General features: G+C 43.0%; 1 protein-coding gene across 1 annotated transcript in view; it reads left to right on the top strand.

The window, feature by feature from the left end:
- The window catches only part of LOC110494580 (caM kinase-like vesicle-associated protein), an 80,750-nt gene that overhangs the window by 56,079 nt on the left and 4,548 nt on the right, over positions 1–20,123 (top strand). Inside the window, exons 2-9 of the mRNA XM_036950676.1 lie at positions 9,308–9,415; positions 9,721–9,852; positions 12,531–12,605; positions 13,215–13,353; positions 15,644–15,764; positions 17,716–17,791; positions 18,075–18,211; positions 18,392–18,470. Of these exons, the coding sequence (XP_036806571.1) occupies positions 9,321–9,415; positions 9,721–9,852; positions 12,531–12,605; positions 13,215–13,353; positions 15,644–15,764; positions 17,716–17,791; positions 18,075–18,211; positions 18,392–18,470 (854 nt within the window). The 5' untranslated portion in view covers positions 9,308–9,320. The remainder of the gene's footprint in view (positions 1–9,307; positions 9,416–9,720; positions 9,853–12,530; positions 12,606–13,214; positions 13,354–15,643; positions 15,765–17,715; positions 17,792–18,074; positions 18,212–18,391; positions 18,471–20,123) is intronic.

Raw genomic sequence — 20,123 nt, forward strand, 5'->3', positions numbered from 1 at the left:
ACCCCTGCAGTTCGGATTTTCTCTAACTCAGTAAGGTTGCAGGGAAGGTGGGTGAGGCCCCTACCTCATATGTTACACATGGTTAGAGAAATAGGCTATGGAAATAGTATAATACTGTATTGAAAGAGTATACTGTATGGATGTTGTCCACATTGTGTACAGTTCTGTAATTGGTTGTTTTGTCGCCATACTCTTGCTAGTAGCAATTCAAGAGAAAGGGAAAAGGAAAGATGGATTCCTCGTCAGTTGTACAAATGAATGCATTCAACTGAAATGTGTCTTCTGCGTTTAACCCAACCCCTCGGGGCCTGGAGAACAGTGGGTTAACTGCCTTGCTCAAGCCACAAGGAATGTGACTAAACACACAAAACATCTCAGGGAGTATAAAGAGTCAATCCAGAATATGCCTTAAATGTGAGTCTTAAAATATTATGCCCTTTTTGTTTACTTCTTTATGGCTAGTTGCAGCATTTAATTTCAAAGTGTTTCCCGGGGGCGACCTTTGGCTGGGTCTGCTTTGCCTCTGACAGCACTGACATTCAGCCCACACTTAACCAGCCAAACAGCCCCTAGACTGGTCCTCTCCTCCATACTGCCTAGCCTCTCACTGAGAAAACAACACACAATTCTCCAGCCTGTCTCCACAGTGGCAATTTTCCTGCAATTATCACACATTGCTCGTTAATCCAAAAGCCAATACAGTAACATCTCTTCAATTTTCTCTAGACTCCTCTGTACTTATTGCCTGTTTGCATGTTTTCTGCCATCTTCTTTGTGTTTCAAGTTGCTAGTACTGGAACAAACAAGTCAGGTTTGCTCACTATAACAATCCCTCTTCAAAGTCACCCTCAACAGCACAGCATATATTTTGAAGTCTTCGTTAGGTTGAGTGAAATGGTGTAATAACAGGCCTTTATTTTCAGTGATCCTCTCTCTCATCGGAGTGCAAGAAGTAAAAGACAAACATTAGAACATCAGCATCCTTCTGACACCAGTCTTTCCTCAGGCAATACAGTTGTTGTCCTGCCGCTTCATATTGACTGTATCATGGTCACTTAACTGCAGGGTGGGAGAGACACATTCATAGCCATCCTACCTCTGCAGCAATCCCCAGAAGTCAGGACGGATGAAATCATTTAATGTTAGGGATGTTTATTTTGGAATGGTGCAAGAAAGAGGTATAGAGGGAGAAAAAAGAGAGCGAGTGCATTCAGACAGCAATGCAACAATTGCACACACTTCCTCCATTGCATTAGAGAGAGATATAGAGTTAGAGACATAGAGAAATGATATCGAGAAAAAGAGTGAGAAAGAAAGAAAAGTAAACAACAAAGTCTCAGCAGAGACATTTCATGGTGGGATTAGGCAGGATGACAGTTCTCTTCTGTAGGTAAAGCTTACCAACCCAGACAGATACCACTCATTTTTCCATTGCATTCGTCATACCGTCAGGTAAAATAATCCCCTTTACTGCAGTGTTTAATCGGTGTGTTTAACTTAATCCCAGTTTTATCCCAACACAAGAGGTATGGGAGTTTCACATCAATTTCAATGGACATGAGAGAAATCTAATTTGTTCATCACCTTGCCTCATCGGGAAAAGTATGCTGCTTCTAACAATCCTGGCTCTTTGTCCTTATCCATTTTCCTTCTCATAATTCATTGCTGTGTCTGCAGAAAATCATCAGTGATATAGAAGGCCGCCCCCGGCAGGGCTACTGGCTGTGTGAGGGTCACACTGCCGAATGCTGTAAAGCATTTCACACAATCTCTTCACCCCATTGGAAGATTACAGTAGAAACACAGGATGATACTGCTCGACATATGCGGATGGTGATTACACTGTGTCATTGCATACTTGATATCACTGCCTTGTGCCTCTGGTCTCTAAGTGAATGAATCAATTATATGCGATAAGCAGTTTAAAGTGTGTACTTGAAGTTAATTCTTAGCCTTTTTTTTCAGAGAATCTAAGAATAAGTACTAAACTCAGCAAAAAAAGAAACATCCCTTCCTCAGGACCCTGTCCTTCAAATAAAATTTGTAAAAATCCAAATAACTTCACAGATCTTCCTTGTAAAGGGTTTAAATACGGTTTCCCATGCATGTTCAATGAACCATAAACTATTAATGAACATGCACCTGTGGAACGGTCGTTAAGACACTAACAGCTTACAGATGGTAGGCAATTAAGGTCACAGTTATGAAAACTTAGGACTCTAAAGAGGCCTTTCTACTGACTCTGAAAAACACCAAAAGAAAGGGTCCCTGCTCATCTGCATGAATGTGCCTTAGGCATGCTGCAAGGAGGCATGAGGACTGCAAATGTGGCCAGGGCAATAAATTGCAATGTCTGTACTGTGAGATGCCTAAGACAGCGCTACAGGGAGACAGGACGGACAGCTGATCATCCTCGCAGTGGCAGACCACGTGTAACAACACCTGCACAGGATCGGTACATCCGAACATCACACCTGCGGGACAGGTACAGGATGGCAACAACAACTGCCCGAGTTACACCAGGAACGCACAATCCCTCCATCAGTGCTCAGACTGTCCGCAATAGGCTGAGAGAGGTTGGACTGAGGGCTTGTAGGCCTGTTGTAAGGCAGGTCCTCCTGACATGACCCTCCAGCATGACAATGCCAACAGCCACACTGCTAATTCTGTGCGTGATGTCCTGCAAGACAGGAATGTCTGTGTTCTGCCATGGCCAGCGAAGAGCCCAGATCTCAATCCAATTGAGAACGGCTGGGACCTGTTGGATCGGAGGGTGAGGGCTAGGGCCATTCCCCCCAGAAATGTCTGGGAACTTGCAGGTGCCTTGGTGTAAGAGTGGGGTAACATCTCACATCAAGAAATGGCAAATCTGGTGCATTCCATAAAGGATGAGATGCACTGCAGTACTTAATGCAGCTGGTGGCCACACCAGATTCTGACTGTTACTTTTGATTTTGACCCCCCCCCTTGTTCAGGGACACATTATTCCATTTCTGTTTGTCACATGTCTGTTGAACTTGTTCAGTTTATGTCTCAGTTGTTGAACCTTGTTATGTTAATTCAAATATTTACACATGTTAAGTTTGCTGATATTAAACGCACTTGACAGTGAGAGGACGTTTCTTCTAATAGGCCTCTAGTCTAACCAACCCCGTCATCAGAGAGCTGTGGTTCCTCTGCAAGCCTGGTCTCATAGACTAAACGTTACATAGTAAAAGTAATGTTAACCACCTAGCTAGAATTCGTAACATACAGTACATTTTGCGAATTAGTAAAATATTGTACGTTTTCATATTTATAAGATAGAGTATGAATTGTAATTCGTAACATATTACACAAAATGAGTGATGGACATCCAGTGATGGACATCCAGAGTAGAAAGCTAATCGGCGGTTCTGTGTAAGTCAACCTGAGCATGCACAAGTAAAGTGAGTCTGAAACCATGTTCATAATTATCCTTAAAGTCTTTATGTTGGAGGTCAGGCTTTGTATGAAAAGTTTAAATAGGAAATTGCAGGAATTTTGACCAATAAAGGGTAGGTGGCCAAGTCTCAAAAAAGGGTTTTCAGTCAATCATACAGTGCCTTGCGAAAGTATTCGGCCCCCTTGAACTTTGCGACCTTTTGCCACATTTCAGGCTTCAAACATAAAGATATAAAACTGTATTTTTTTGTGAAGAATCAACAACAAGTGGGACACAATCATGAAGTGGAACGACATTTATTGGATATTTCAAACTTTTTTAACAAATCAAAAACTGAAAAATTGGGCGTGCAAAATTATTCAGCCCCCTTAAGTTAATACTTTGTAGCGCCACCTTTTGCTGCGATTACAGCTGTAAGTCGCTTGGGGTATGTCTCTATCAGTTTTGCACATCGAGAGACTGACATTTTTTCCCATTCCTCCTTGCAAAACAGCTCGAGCTCAGTGAGGTTGGATGGAGAGCATTTGTGAACAGCAGTTTTCAGTTCTTTCCACAGATTCTCGATTGGATTCAGGTCTGGACTTTGACTTGGCGATTCTAACACCTGGATATGTTTATTTTTGAACCATTCCATTGTAGATTTTGCTTTATGTTTTGGATCATTGTCTTGTTGGAAGACAAATCTCCGTCCCAGTCTCAGGTCTTTTGCAGACTCCATCAGGTTTTCTTCCAGAATGGTCCTGTATTTGGCTCCATCCATCTTCCCATCAATTTTAACCATCTTCCCTGTCCCTGCTGAAGAAAAGCAGGCCCAAACCATGATGCTGCCACCACCATGTTTGACAGTGGGGATGGTGTGTTCAGCTGTGTTGCTTTTACGCCAAACATAACGTTTTGCATTGTTGCCAAAAAGTTCAATTTTGGTTTCATCTGACCAGAGCACCTTCTTCCACATGTTTGGTGTGTCTCCCAGGTGGCTTGTGGCAAACTTTAATCAACACTTTTTATGGATATCTTTAAGAAATGGCTTTCTTCTTGCCACTCTTCCATAAAGGCCAGATTTGTGCAATATACGACTGATTGTTGTCCTATGGACAGAGTCTCCCACCTCAGCTGTAGATCTCTGCAGTTCATCCAGAGTGATCATGGGCCTCTTGGCTGCATCTCTGATCAGTCTTCTCCTTGTATGAGCTGAAAGTTTAGAGGGACGGCCAGGTCTTGGTAGATTTGCAGTGGTCTGATACTCCTTCCATTTCAATATTATCGCTTGCACAGTGCTCCTTGGGATGTTTAAAGCGTGGGAAATCTTTTTGTATCCAAATCCGGCTTTAAACTTCTTCACAACAGTATCTCGGACCTGCCTGGTGTGTTCCTTGTTCTTCATGATGCTCTCTGCGCTTTTAACGGACCTCTGAGACTATCACAGTGCAGGTGCATTTATACGGAGACTTGATTACACACAGGTGGATTGTATTTATCATCATTAGTCATTTAGGTCAACATTGGACTTCTGGAGATAGTTTGCTGCACTGAAAGTAAAGGGGCTGAATAATTTTGCACGCCCAATTTTTCAGTTTTTTGATTTGTTAAAAAAGTTTGAAATATCCAATAAATGTCGTTCCACTTCATGATTGTGTCCCACTTGTTGTTGATTCTTCACAAAAAAATACAGTTTTATATCTTTATGTTTGAAGCCTGAAATGTGGCAAAAGGTCGCACAGTTCAAGGGGGCCGAATACTTTCGCAAGGCACTGTATTTCATGGCTTTTAGAAAGGGCTCACAGAGCTTTTTTTCCACTCACAACTGTCCCCCAGTGTTACTTATGAAGATGAGATTACAGGGTAGCAATACAGACCAAATTGAATTGTCTTGAGTTTTGTTTGCGTGTTCTACAGTCTTGTAAAGATAGGGACTGGGACAGGTAATGTATCATCCATAACGTATTTTGGGGGGCAAAAGTTGTTATAAAACATTCACTTTCATCAAGGTTTTATATGGTATATGATTGGTTTTGTTACTTTCATTGTCAGTGTCCTTTTTCAGCATTATGATATCCGTAACATTCATAACGCTTGTGGATGTGATGGATATTGATGTATAATATCTTGGCTTCAGAAGCTTGTTTATTCACCACCATTTGTGTGATTTTTTGGGATGTATTCTTCAGACTTTTACTGAAGCAATTCATTGTTGATATCTTGAAAATGATGTATTTTAGCTAAGATTCTCTTGGAATATACAGTGCATGCCGAAAGGCATTTCTCATACATGACAGTACTGATTTCTGGATAGAAAGATGAGATGTGTTTTTCAATAATCTGTGAATAGTCCTATAGTGTATTTTTCAATTGAAAGTCCCCCAGGAATATTCAGACCTTTTCCAGTGTCCAGAAAAATTGTTTGCTAGTATACGCACATGTAGTATACGCACATTTGCATATCTTGTCACAATATTTCAGAAAAATTGTTGTGCAAAAAAAGTTTTATATTTGTGTCTTAATTCAATTGGTAAAGGTAAATTTTTATATACACAAAGTCTTCAAAACATTACGAACACCTTCCTAATATTGAGTTTCACCAATATTGGCTGCATGTCCTTTGGGTGGTGGACCATTCTTGATACACACGGGAAACTGTTGAGCATGAAAACCCCAGCAGCGTAGCAGTTCTTGACACAAACCGGTGCGTCTGGAACCTTCTACAATACCTGGTTCAAGGCACTTAAATATTTTGTCTTATCAAATCAAATTTATTTGTCACATACACATGGTTAGCAGATGTTAATGCGAGTGTAGCGAAATGCTTGTACTTCTAGTTCTGACAATGCAGTAATAACCAACGAGTAATCTAACCTAACAATTCCAAAACTACTACCTTATACACACAAGTATAAAGGGATAAAGAATATGTACATAAAGATATATGAATGAGTGATGGTACAGAACGGCATAGGCAAGATGCAGTAGATGGTATCGAGTACAGTATATACATATGAGATGAGTAATGTAGGGTATGTAAGCAAAGTGGCATAGTTTAAAGTGGCTAGTGATACATGTATTACATAAAGATGCAGTAGATGATATAGAGTACAGTATATACACATACATATGAGATGAGTAATGTAGGGTATGTAAACATTATATTAAGTAGCATTGTTTAAAGTGGCTAGTGATATATTTTACATCAATTTCCATCAATTCCCATTATTAAAGTGGCTGGAGTTGAGTCAGTGTGTTGGCAGCTGCCACTCAATGTTAGTGGTGGTCTGATGGCCTTGAGATGGAAGCTGTTTTTCAGTCTCTCGGTCCCTGCTTTGATGCACCTGTACTGACCTCGCCTTCTGGATGATAGCGGGGTGAACTCATAACACAACGCTTCTTCCATTCGCCCTCTGAATGGCACAATCCAGGTTTCAATTGTCTCAAGGCTTACAAATCCTTCATTAACCTGTCTCATCCCCTTCATCTACACTGATTGAAGTGGATTGAACAAGTGACATCAATAAGGGATCGTAGCGTTCACCTGGATTCACCTATGTCATGGAAAGAGCAGGTGTTCATAATGTTTTGCACACTCAGTGTATATAAAGGGTGTGGTTCCTAGCCTTGTATACTATTCAGGCTACCTGTAATTATCTAATCCTAAGGTACTATGCCTTTTGCTGACATTTTAAAAACATTCTAAAAGACAATAGATGTGTTAGGAATTTGTTAGGAATTTGATCAAGACATCTTTCAGATTTGAATGTCAGATCTGTAACATCCATAATGGAGTGTGTAACATCCATAATGGATTGTGTAACATCCATAATGGATGTTTTTCCCCTCTAAAGTAATAATGGAAAAGACAATATTTTCAAAATGATCATTTTTCTGTTCAGCTAAGCCTTTCCTTTGAAATGAAAATGCGTATTTTGACTTAAGACTTAGAAACTCAAACTTTTGCTAATATGTTCAGTCCCCCCAAAAAGCTTGTCCAGTTCATGTAACATCATTTTTTATTTTATTTTACCTTTATTTAACTAGGCAAGTCAGTTAAGAACAAATTCTTATTTACAATGACAGCCTAGGAACAACTGCCTTGTTCAGGGGCAGAACAACAGATTTGTACCTTGTCAGCTTGGGGGTTTGAACTTGCAACCTTCCGGTTACTAGTCTAACGCTCTAACCACTAGGCCACCCTGCCGCCCCTGCTGCCCCATAACACTTCTTATTTGCTACATTTCTCCAAGTCTAACAAGTCAGATTTGTTGGGGATACATTCCCCCTAATGAGTACTGTAGACACACACATCAAAAGTTTAATTTATATTTTGTTTGTCCATTCTGTGAGACATTCAAGTTGTGATTTTACATGCAAATGTAAAGTCCGTAATTTTGCAATCGCCCTAATCTGTAATCACTTCCACTTTTAGGATACATGTTTGTTTGCTTAGATCTGTTACTTTAGTGGACATTCATTTTACCCTGGCTGCATCCGATAGAACTCATCAGGGCTTTAAAAAAGAGAACCATAGCAAGGCTTTTATCTCTGTCTGTCTGTCTGTCTGTCTGTCTGTCTGTCTGTCTGTCTGTCTGTCTGTCTGTCTGTCTGTCTGTCTGTCTGTCTGTTTGTCTGTCTGTCTGTCTGTCTGTCTGTCTGTGTTATAGCCACTTGGGGAAAGACAATTCAATTTTTATTGTCTTGTATGTGCATTAGTAAAATATTTTTTTTCCTGATGCGTTTGTTAATGGCGAGGCTTGCCAGACCAGCTCTGCTTTAATTTGAATGATGCTCTAGCAGGAGTCTATTTCTTTCCCAAGCTGCATTGTCTATTGGAGGGAGGGATCAGGGAAAGGTGAATGCTTTGTCTCGCCCGCACTACACGGCACAAACTCTCTCCTCGCCTGCGCTACACAACACGCTGTCCTCGCCTGCACTACACGACACATGGCTACTTTGAAGAATCTCAAATATAAAATCTATTTTGATTTGTTTAATACTTTTTTGGTTAATTCATGATTCCATGTGTTATTTCATAGTTTTGATGTCTACACTATTATTCTACCATGTAGAAAATAGGAAAAAATTAAGAATAACCCTTGAATGAGTAGGTATATTAACTCATTCACTTATCCAGATAGATTCTCTCCAAAATCAAACATTTGTCAATACACTCCTTTCTTTTCATGACTGCCAAAACAGACTTCCAAAACAACTCTATGGCCCTGTCTTCATTAAGAGACGATACGATACCCCCTCAAAATAACAAAATAACATGCCAATTAAGCTGTCCATAAACTCCTCTAGGATACTGTACATTTTGATAGGTTGTTCTCCAGTTTCACTCAGTGCTCTTAGAGAAGTAGAAGCAGCACTGCGATTAGGTCCATAAATGTCATGCGGAACCATAAAGCACTTTCATTTTTCTCAGTGTCCTCTGGTGTTCTGCTCATAATCGGTCGCTCCTCTTCCCTGATTGGAAATACTTCACTTGTTGCCGTGGCAGGCTGGCAGCCTCGCTGATGGAGCACAATGCATTAGAGTTTCTATTCTCCTGCTCAGCCTCCGTTAGCATTTGGACCCCCCTGTCAGTCAGTTGCCTGCTGCTTTTAAAGTTGAGTCGCCTAGCAGCTCCTTGCATCACGCTCTGCAGTTCATCAAAATGTGGTTTTGTTAATAGAAGATTATCAAAGGCTTGTTACAGGAGCCAAGTGAAATAATCGTCTCAACAGTCGTAAATACTGTCTGCTGGCGTTGGCTGTTTATCAGTCCCTCTTTCTCGCCACTGGTGCCATGTTTCATGTTTTAGGGATGCTGTTTGATGTGGTGTGTAATAATGTACAGTCATGGTAAATAGTGTGTGACATTCATTACATGATTCCAGGTCTCTCTCTCTCTCAGGGCAAGAGTGGCCATGCCATTTGGCTGTTTAACGCTCGGGGAAAAGAAGGATTACAACAATCCCTTAGAGGTGACTGATAAATATGACCTGGGACAGATTGTTAAATCGTAAGTATGCTGCTAGTGGTCCACCAGACTGAAAAACTGGAAATACAGGAACCCCACCATCAACCCTTTAGTCTGGGTTTTTCCTTTGTATGATATGGCACCAGATTATTTGAAAATGTACTAAGTAAAAAATCTATCAAAAATCAAAGGACAAATGTGTTATTCAAGTCCACCTACAATGTATAGGAAGGCTGTTCCCATAGCCATAATGATACAATCATAATCAAGGCTTTACTCATTTAGAAACCCATTTACGTTTACTTTGGATGTTTATAAATGTGTGATTTTGTGCATTTCCTTTTCAGGGAGGAGTTCTGTGAGATCTTCAGGGCCAAGGACAAAAACACACTGAAAATGTTTACTTGTAAAAAGTTCTTGAAAAAGGATGGGAGGAAAGTTCGGAAGGCTGCAAAAAATGAGATCCTCATTTTAAAGATGTGAGTTGCTTTTATCAACTTTAACCTCTGCCATCGGTCATTTTGTGTCTGCATTCACAAAACTATTCTCTGTAAACAAATTTAGTTTTGTAACAAATGGTGTACTATTCCTGTAGGCTATGTGGATGTGTAATCTCTATGAGGAATACGATGTTTCGTTTCTATACACTTTATCTTCTGAAAGACAGAATGCGCACAGTGGACATCCATTAGAGCGAAGAACAGAGAAATGTCTGTAGCATTTTTTATGAAAAAGGAAAGCAAACTTCATCCCACTGAATGATCACACTGGGTAGCATTATTTTCTCCAACGGTGTTTATCTCCAACTATTTTTCTCCCATTAGGCTCCTTATTATTCATTCTGTGGCAGCCTCTCTTTCATCACATTCCTATCCAGTAAAACCAACATTAGCATAACCTGAGCCTTATCAAACAATTTGTTACAGGCAGCAGGGAACTCAAAGAACACAGATGAAAAAGCCAATGTACATAATGGAAGATGAAAGTGTCATTTCTTGAAGGGTTATCTAATACCGTGGAGTCTTTTCTCCCAATACACAAAAGCATGACCTTCATCGGGCTTGCAATTTCAATTGTTTTCTTCAAATTCTCGAACAGGAGAATTTGATTTATTTTCTTGTGGTTGGTGACCATTACTTTCAGTGACTGGAAAATATACCAGTCTGTCGGTCCAATCCCCTGAAGCACCGTTGAAAGCCAACAGCACACCTACCACATACGGCCAATGGTTTCCATGTTGTCTAACATCTTAAGTGTTACACTCTGCATTGGTCATCGCCTCACTGACAAAACTCACCTTGAAGTTTCTTAGCTTGTGCAGTCGTTATCATGGTCATAGTCAAGCACTCTATACTGTTCTGCCACATAGTCGTCCTTGCACGTACAGTACAAGTCAAAGGTTTGGACACACCTACTCATTCCAGGGTTTTTCTGGAATTACGAGTATTTTTACATTGTAGAATAATAATTAAGACATAACAACTATGAAATAACACATATGGAATCATGAATTAACCAAAAAAGTGTGAAACAAATCAAAATAGATTTTATTTTTGAGATTCTTCAAAGTATTCACCCTTTGCCTTGTTGACAGCTTTGCAAACTCTTGGCATTCTCTCAACTAGCTTCATGAGGTAGTCACCTGAAATGCATTTCAATTAACAGGTGTGCCTTGTTAAAAATGTATTTGTGTAATTTCTTTCCTTCTTAATGCGTTTGATCAGTTGTGTTGTGACAAGGTAGGGGTGGTATACAGAAGATAGCCCGATTTGGTACAAGACCAAGTCCATATTATGTCAAGAACAGCTCAAATAGGCAAAGAGAAATGACAGTCCATCATTACTTTAAGACATGAAGGTCAGTCAAGCAGTAAAATTTCAATAACTTTTAAAGTTTCTTCAAGTGCAGTCGCAAAAACCTTCAAGCGCTATGATGAAACTGGCTCTCATGAGGATCACCAGAGGAAAGGAAAATCAGAGTTACCTCTGCTGCAGAGGATAAGTTCATTAGAGTTACCAGCCTCAGAAATCGGCAATTAACTGCACCTCAGATTGCAACTTACGTAGATCAACTAACAGACACATCTCAAAATCAACTGTTCAGAGGAGACTGCGTGAATCAGGACATGGTCAAATTGCTGCAACGAAACCACTACTAAAGGACACCAATAATAATAAGAGACTTGCTTGGAACAAAAACACAAGTAATGGACATTAGAACAGTAGAAATCTGTCCTTTGGTCTGATGACTCCAAATTTGAGATTTTTGGTTCCAACCTCCATGTCTTTGTGAGACGCATTTATTTAGAATTCAAGGCACACTTAACCAGTATTGCTACCACAGCGTTCTGTAGCGATACGTCATCCCTTCCAGTTTGCTCTAAGTGGGATTATAATTCGTTTTTTTAACATGACGATGACCCAAAACACACCTCCAGGCTGTGTAAGGGCTATTTGACCAAGAAGGAGAGTGATCAGATGACCTGGCCTCCACAATCAGTTGCACCGCAGAGTGAAGGAAAAGCAGCCAACAAGTGCTTAGCATATGTGGGAACTCCTTCAAGATTATTGGGAAAGCATTCCAGGTGAAGCTGGTTGAGAGAATGCCAAGAGTGTGCAATGCTGTCATCAAGGCAAAGGGGGGCTACTTTGAGGAATCAAAAAATTTGGAGTATATATTTATGTTTTTAATACTTTTTTGATTACTACATGATTCCATATGTGTTATTTCATAGCTTTTATGTCTTCACTTTTATTCTACGATGTAGAAAATAGTCAAATAAAGAAAAACCCTTGAATGAGTAGGTTTGTCTAAACTTTTGACTTGTACTGTAATGCCCTCATAAACAGACATTCAACTCATACTTAAAGCACAGTACATTATTTATGGGTATACATTTTTCCTCCATTAAGAAGATGTTTAAGCATGCAGATCTCACAGTCCTTTTTTGATTAAATTGATTGTTTACTGATGCATTTTTTCCTGCACATGGTTGCCGTTCCTCTCGGCATGGCTGACTGTTGGAGTGTGTTATTCATGGGTGTTAATGTACTGATATACTGTACTGTATGTGTTTCAATGACGGCACCCCCATCTCTCTCCACCCCTCACAATCCTTTTGACTCTCCTCTCTCCCCCTGTTGCCTGCTCTATCCAGGGTGAAGCACCCCAATATTCTCCAGCTGGTGGAGGTCTATGAGACCCGAAAAGAGTATTTCCTCTTCCTTGAACTGTGAGTTGAGTCGTCTGATTGGTTGAGATTGCGCTCCTGTCTTTGCAGCAGCAGGCGTCTATGTGTTGATTATGCACTCATGGGGAATGAACTGTAGTAGCCGGAGGCCATGTAGATATGAGCACAGCTCTGAACTCCCCTTCTGCAGCCTTCATTTGGTATTCAGATATTATTCATTTCTGGTTGCTCCATATTCTCATCAGTCTGTGTTCTTGGGGATTTATTGCATTACCATAGAAACATTAAATATATGATACTCATCTCCTCCAGGATTGCATTGATTTGTGGGTCTGTAATTCTGCTCATAAGGTAAACTATCAGAAATCAGAGGAGAATCCAGTGTTGAAATGAATGAAATCATCACATTAAGCAAGTTTGGTGGATTCCATGATTTTGTTGACTCTTAAAGTCTTCGCCCTTGGCGAGGCTGTAATTTCTATGGTAATTGCATAGTAATGCAATTTTTCAACCACACGTTCAAAGTGTCTGTGTGAGTTGTATTTTTGAAAAGTATCTGTGAATGCTTTGATCCAGAGACATTGTCAGGCTCAAAGCATCTAGGTCAGTAGGTCAGCACCATACTTCATCCCGCTCATGTTCTTCCCACAGTGCTACAGGCAGAGAGGTATTTGATTGGATCCTGGACCAGGGCTACTATTCCGAGCGCGACACCAGTAATGTGGTCCGTCAGGTGTTGGAGGCCGTCGCCTACCTTCACTCCCTGAATATTGTCCACAGGAACCTCAAGGTACTGAGCCCTGGGGCCTCTGATGGTCAAGGGGAGGACCCCAATATAATGTAAATGCCTGAATGTTGTCCTTCTTTTAAATGCCACAGGTTCTTTAAAAGTAATTGACGTCTTGAATTACTGTAGGTTGGAGGGGGGGGTTAATGATATTTGTGCATCTAACTTTCTCACTCATCATTAAACATGATTCATTCAGGATAATTTGTAATCATGGTAGCATCCACATTAATGTAGAAGTGTTTAGAAACATATAATATTCTTATTTACAATACAAGTTACTCCAAAATGACACAATGCATTATTTATCATTCATTTCTACTGTGCACAAAATGATTTGAAACAATCAAAATTACTTTTTTAATACACATAAATTAATTTGTCCCAATACTTTTGGTGCTGTAATTTCTAAACGATTCTCCCAATATAGATGAAAATACCCTCAAATTAAAGCTGACAGTCTGCGCTTTAACCTCACAATCATTGTGTAATTTCAAATAGAAAGTGCTGGAGTACAGAGCCAAAACAACAAATACAGAAATGCACTGTCCCAATATTTTTGAGGCTCACTGTATATACTATATACAGGGCCTTCAGAAAGTATGCACACCCCTTGACATTTTCCACATTTTGTTGTGTTTAACATGGACTAAACTAACTTTTATTTCCCTTTGGCCTACACACAATACCCCATAATGTCAAAGTGGAATTATGTTTTAAGAAAGTTTTACAAACAAATTAAAACTCAAACACTGAAATGAATTGAGTCAATAAGTATTCAACCCCTTTGTTATGGCAATCCTAAGTAAGTTCAGGAGTAAGAATGTGCTTAACAAGTCACATAAAAAGTTGCATGGACTCAATCTATGGCAATAATATTGTTGAACATGATTTTTTAATTTCTACCTCATCTCTGTACCCCAAATGTACAATTATTTGTAAGCTCCCTCTGTCGAGCAGAGCACTTCAAACACAGATTCAACCACAAAGCACATGGAAGTTTTTCAATGCCTCACAAAGGGCACCTATTGGTAGATGGGTAAAACAAAAGACATTGAATATCCCTTTGAACATGGTGAAGTTACTACTTACACTTTAGATGGTGTATCAATACACCCAGTCACTACAAAGATACAGGCGTCCTTCCTAACTCAGTTGCCGGAGAGGAAGGAAACTGGTCAGGGATTTCACCATGAGGCTAATGGTGACTTTAAAACAGTTACAGAGTTTAATGGCTGTGATAAGAGAAAACTGAGGATGGATCAACAACATTGTAGTTACTCCACAATACTTACCTTATTGAAACAGTGAGAAGAAGGAATCCTGTACAGAATAAAAACATTCCAAAATATGCATCTTGTTTGCAACAGGGCACTAAAGTAATACTGCACAAAATGTGGCAAAGCAATTAACTTTTGTCCTGAACAAAAAGTGTTATGTTTGGGGCAAATCCATTACAACATATTACTGTGTACCACTATCTTCAAGCATAGTGGTGGCTATATCATGTGATGGGTATGCCTGTAATCGTTAAGGACTGGGGAGTTTTTTGCGATAAAAAATAAACGGAATGGAGCTATGCACATGCAAAATCCAAGAGGAAAACTTGGTTCAGTCTGCTTTTCAACAGACACTGGGAGATTAATTCAGATTTCAGCAAGACAATAATCTAAATAAGAATGCCAAATCTACACTGGAGATGCTTAACAAGAAGACTGGGAATGTTCCTGAGTGGCTGACTTACAGTTTTGACTTAATAAATCTGCTTGAAAATCTATGGTAAGACTTAATAATGGTTGTCTAGCAATAACCAATTTTACAGAGGTGGAAGAATTCTGAAAAGATTAATGGGCAAATATTGTACAATCCAGGTGTGCAAAGCTCTTAGAGAAATACCCAGAAAGACTAACAGCTGTAATCACTGCCAAAGGTGATTATAACATTATTGTCTCAGGGTTGCAAATACTTATGTAAACATTTCTAAAAACATGTTTTCACTTTGTCATTATGGGGTATTGTGTGTAGATGGGTGAAACATTTTTTTAAATACATTTTGAAAGGCACATTTATTATGCAAAAATATTCTTGATAAGATTGATTCAGTGGTCTTGCTTTGTTTGAACAAAAAAAATTGGACTGTCATTTTTAGGCACTTGTGTGACACTGAAGTGTTTGACTGCTTCAATATCTACATTAAACAGTGATGAAGTCTGCTCTAAGTCTATATGTTTGAATGAGATTACTTTAGTAAAACTTTGGCAAACTTTAGCTGTTGTCATGTTCCTTTTCTCAGCTGGAGAACTTGGTGTACTTTAACCGCCTGAAGCATTCCAAAATAGTAATCAGTGACTTCCACCTGGCCAAGCTGGAGACCGGGCTCATCAAAGACCCTTGTGGAACCCCAGAGTACCTGGGTAAGGACTGGGGAAGGGATTAGTACTTGGGTAAGGACTGGGGAAGGATTGAGAGAGGGATTAGTACTTGGGGAAGTACTGGGGAAGGATTGGGGGAGGGATTAGTACCTGGGGAAGGACTGGGGAAGGAGCGGGGAAGGGATTAGTACCTGGGGAAGGACTGAGAAAGGAGCGGGGAAGGGATTAGTACCTGGGTAAGGACTGGGGGAGGAGAGGGGAAGGGATTAGTGCCTGGGTAAGGACTGAGGAAGGAGAGGGGAAGGGATTAGTACCTGGGTAAGGACTGAGGAAGGAGAGGGAAAGGGATTAGTACCTGGGTAAGGACTGAGGAAGGAGAGGGGAAGGGATTAGTACCTGGGTAAGGACTGAGGAAGGAGAGGGGAAGGGATTAGTACCTGGGTAAGGACTGGGGAGGAGAGGGGGAGGGATTAGTACCTGGGTAAGGACTGGGGGGGAGAGGGGAGGGAATTGGTACCTGGTTAAGGACTGGGGAAGGAGAGGGGGAGGGATTAGTACCTGGTTAAGGACTGAGGAAGGAGAGGGGAAGGGATTCGTGCCTGGGTAAGGACTGAGGAAGGAGAGGGGAAGGGATTAGTACCTGGGTAAGGACTGAGGAAGGAGAGGGGAAGGGATTAGTACCCGGTTAAGAACTGAGGAAGGAGAGGGGAAGGGATTAGTACCTGGGTAAGGACTGGGGGAGGAGAGGGGGAGGGATTAGTACCTGGGTAAGGACTGGGGGGGAGAGGGGAGGGAATTGGTACCTGGTTAAGGACTGGGGAAGGAGAGGGGGAGGGATTAGTACCTGGTTAAGGACTGAGGAAGGAGAGGGGAAGGGATTCGTGCCTGGGTAAGGACTGAGGAAGGAGAGGGGAAGGGATTAGTACCTGGGTAAGGACTGGGGAGGAGAGGGGGAGGGATTAGTACCTGGTTAAGGACTGGGGGGGAGAGGGGAGGGAATTGGTACCTGGTTAAGGACTGGGGAAGGAGAGGGGGAGGGATTAGTACCTGGTTAAGGACTGAGGAAGGAGAGGGGAAGGGATTCGTGCCTGGGTAAGGACTGAGGAAGGAGAGGGGAAGGGATTAGTACCTGGGTAAGGACTGAGGAAGGAGAGGGGAAGGGATTAGTACCTGGTTAAGAACTGAGGAAGGAGAGGGGAAGGGATTAGTACCTGGGTAAGGACTGGGGGAGGAGAGGGGGAGGGATTAGTACCTGGGTAAGGACTGGGGGAGGAGAGGGGGAGGGATTAGTACCTGGGTAAGGACTGGGGGAGGAGAGGGGAAGGGATTAGTACCAGGGTAAGGATTGAGGAAGGAGAGGGGAAGGGATTAGTACCTGGGTAAGGACTGTGGGAGGAGAGGGGAAGGGATTAGTACCTGGGTAAGGACTGGGGGAGGAGAGGGGGAGGGATTAGTACCTGGTTAAGGACTGGGAAGGAGAGGGGAAGGGATTAGTACCTGGGTAAGGACTGGAGGAGGAGAGCGGGAGGGATTAGCACCTGGGTAAAGACTGGGGGAGGACAGGGGAAGGGATTAGTACCTGGGTCAGGACTGAGGAAGGAGAGGGGAAGGGATTAGTGCCTGGGTAAGGACTGAGGAAGGAGAGGGGAAGGGATTAGTACCTGGGTAAGGACTGAGGAAGAAGAGGGGAAGGGATTCGTACATGGGTAAGGACTGGGGGAGGAGAGGGGAAGGGATTAGTACCTGGGTAAGGACTGAGGAAGGGGAAGGGATTAGTACCTGGGTAAGGACTGGGGAAGGAGCGGGGAAGGGATTAGTACCTGGGTAAGGACTGGGGGAGGAGAGGGGGAGGGATTAGTACCTGGGTCAGGACTGGGGAAGGAGCAGGGTATCTTTGAGATTTGATTTTGGGGAGTAGTTTATGGGAGTGCAGAAAAGCATTTGTCAGAGAAACATCAATAAATAACCCTTAACTGTGTTTGTGTCCCTGCAGCACCAGAGGTGGTTGGGAGACAGAGATACGGCATGCCAGTGGACTGCTGGGCCCTGGGTGTCATCATGTACATCCTGTGAGTGGTTTAATTATCGGCATAGGGTCCCATATACTGTACTACTGCAAGAGGGGTTGGCTGTGAGTCTGCTCAGAGGACTGGGGATTATAAATAATACAGAAGGGCAACAGGAATACTTTACTGAAAGAGCCTATCAATGTAATCCACATGCTATGCACAAAACTAGTCAGGGAATCTTATTTATAGGGTATTGCAATAAATCATATCTTTACATGACATTTATGCACATGGTATGACAATACAAGCTCATAACGAGCTTATTTTGTCTTGTGGCCCTCAGGCTTTCAGGCAACCCTCCTTTCTATGATGAAACTGATGATGACGACTATGAAAACCACGACAAGAACCTGTTCAGGAAGATCTTGGCTGGGGACTATGAGTTTGACTCTCCATACTGGGACGACATCTCAGAGTCAGGTACATTTAAGATGAAGTGACAGGAGACTGGGTGAATGACAGTTTACTGGGTAAACAGCAATTCAAAAGGGAGGATATCATCTGTTCACTTTTTCATGTAAAAAATGATAATTTTTGTTCTCTGATTCCATCAGGAATAGTAACTGCTGTTTGTTGAGATTATGCTTTATTTTGTTTCAGCAAAAGGCCTGGTAACCCGTATGATGGAGGTAGACCAGGATCAGAGACTGACTGCTCAGGAGGCCATCAACCATGAGTGGTATGGAAAATACACATTATTAACACAGTAGCCTACTATTAGAGATATAACAGAAGACCAGGCCTCCTGTGTATCTCTCCAGCCCAGTGATGATCCATGGCACGAAGCCTCCAGTGATGATCCATGGCAAGAAGCCTCCAGTGATGGTCCACGGCACGAAGCCTCCAGTGATGATCCACGGCACGAAGCCTCCAGTGATGATCCATGGCAAGAAGCCTCCAGTGATGATCCATGGCACGAAGCCTCCAGTGATGATCCATGGCACGAAGCCTCCAGTGAGGAGTCATGGCACGAAGCCTCCAACGACGGCCTCCAGACCGGAGCCTCCAGCCTCGGCCTCCAGACCGGAGCCTCCAACAACGGTTTCCAGTCCGGAGCCTCCAGCGAAGGCCTCCAGTCCGGAGCCTCCAGCGAAGGCCTCCAGTCCAGAGCCTCCAGCAACGTCCTCCAGTCCGGAGCCTCCAGCGAAGGCCTCCAGTCTGGAGCCTCCAGCGACGGCCTCCAGTCCGGAGCCTCCAGCAACGGACTCCAGTCCGGAGCCTCCAGAGACGGTTTCCAGTCCGGAGCCTCCAGCGAAGGCCTCCAGTCTGGAACCTCCAGCGACGGCCTTCAGTCCGGAGCCTCCAGCGACGGCCTCCAGTCCGGAGCCTCCAGCGACGGCCTCCAGTCCGGAGCCTCCAGCGAGGGTTCCCAGTCCTGGGCCCGCAACGAGGGTGCCCAGTCGGGCGCCCGCAGCGAGGGTGATCAGTCAGGGGCCCGCAACGAGGGTGCCCAGACCGGGGCCCGCAACGAGGTGCCCAGTCCGGGGCCCGCAACGAGGGTGCCCAGTCCGGGGCCCGCAGCGAGGGTCCCCAGTGCCCGCAACGTGCCCGCAACGAGGGTCCCCAGTTCGGGGCCCGCAGAGAGGGTCCCCAGTCCGGGGCCAGCAGCGAGAGTCCTCAGTCCGGGGCCTGAAGCGAGGGTGATCAGTCCGGGGCCCGCAACGAGGGTGCCCAGTCCGGGGCCCACAACGAGGATCTCCAGTTCGGGTTCCGCAGAGAGGCTCCCCAGTCCGGGGTCAGCGATGAGGGTCCCCGCACCAGAGGTGCCACCAAAGTGGGGTGAACCAGAGGTGGAGCGGGGTCTACGTCCCGCACCAGAGCCGCCAACGCGGATAGAGGCCCACCCAGACCCTCCCCTATAGGTTCAGGTTTTGCGGCCGGAGTCCGCACCTTTGGGGGGGGGGGGGGGGGATATTGTCACGCCCTGCTGACCTTAGAGACGTTTTATTTCTCTATTTGGTTAGGTCAGGGTGTGATGTGGGGTGGGCATTCTATGTTTTGTTTTCTATGTTTCTTTATTTCTATGTTTTGGCCGGGTATGGTTCTCAATCAGGGACAGCTGTCTATCATTGTCTCTGATTGGGAATCATACTTAGGTAGCCCTTTTTCCCTCCTTTCAGTGTGTGTAGTTGACTTTTGTTAGTGGCACTATAGCCCTGTAAGCTTCATGGTTGTTTCTTCGTTTGTTGTTTTGTTGGCGACACTTTAAATGAAAGGAAAATGTACGCTCACCACACTGCACTTTGGTCCACTTCTTTCCACGGCCGTGACAGTACTATGGAGATATACAGATGACCACAGGACTATGGAGATATACTGGATGACCACAGTA

This window comes from Oncorhynchus mykiss, chromosome 17, assembly GCF_013265735.2.
Source record: "Oncorhynchus mykiss isolate Arlee chromosome 17, USDA_OmykA_1.1, whole genome shotgun sequence".
Classification (NCBI taxonomy): Eukaryota; Metazoa; Chordata; class Actinopteri; order Salmoniformes; family Salmonidae; genus Oncorhynchus; species Oncorhynchus mykiss.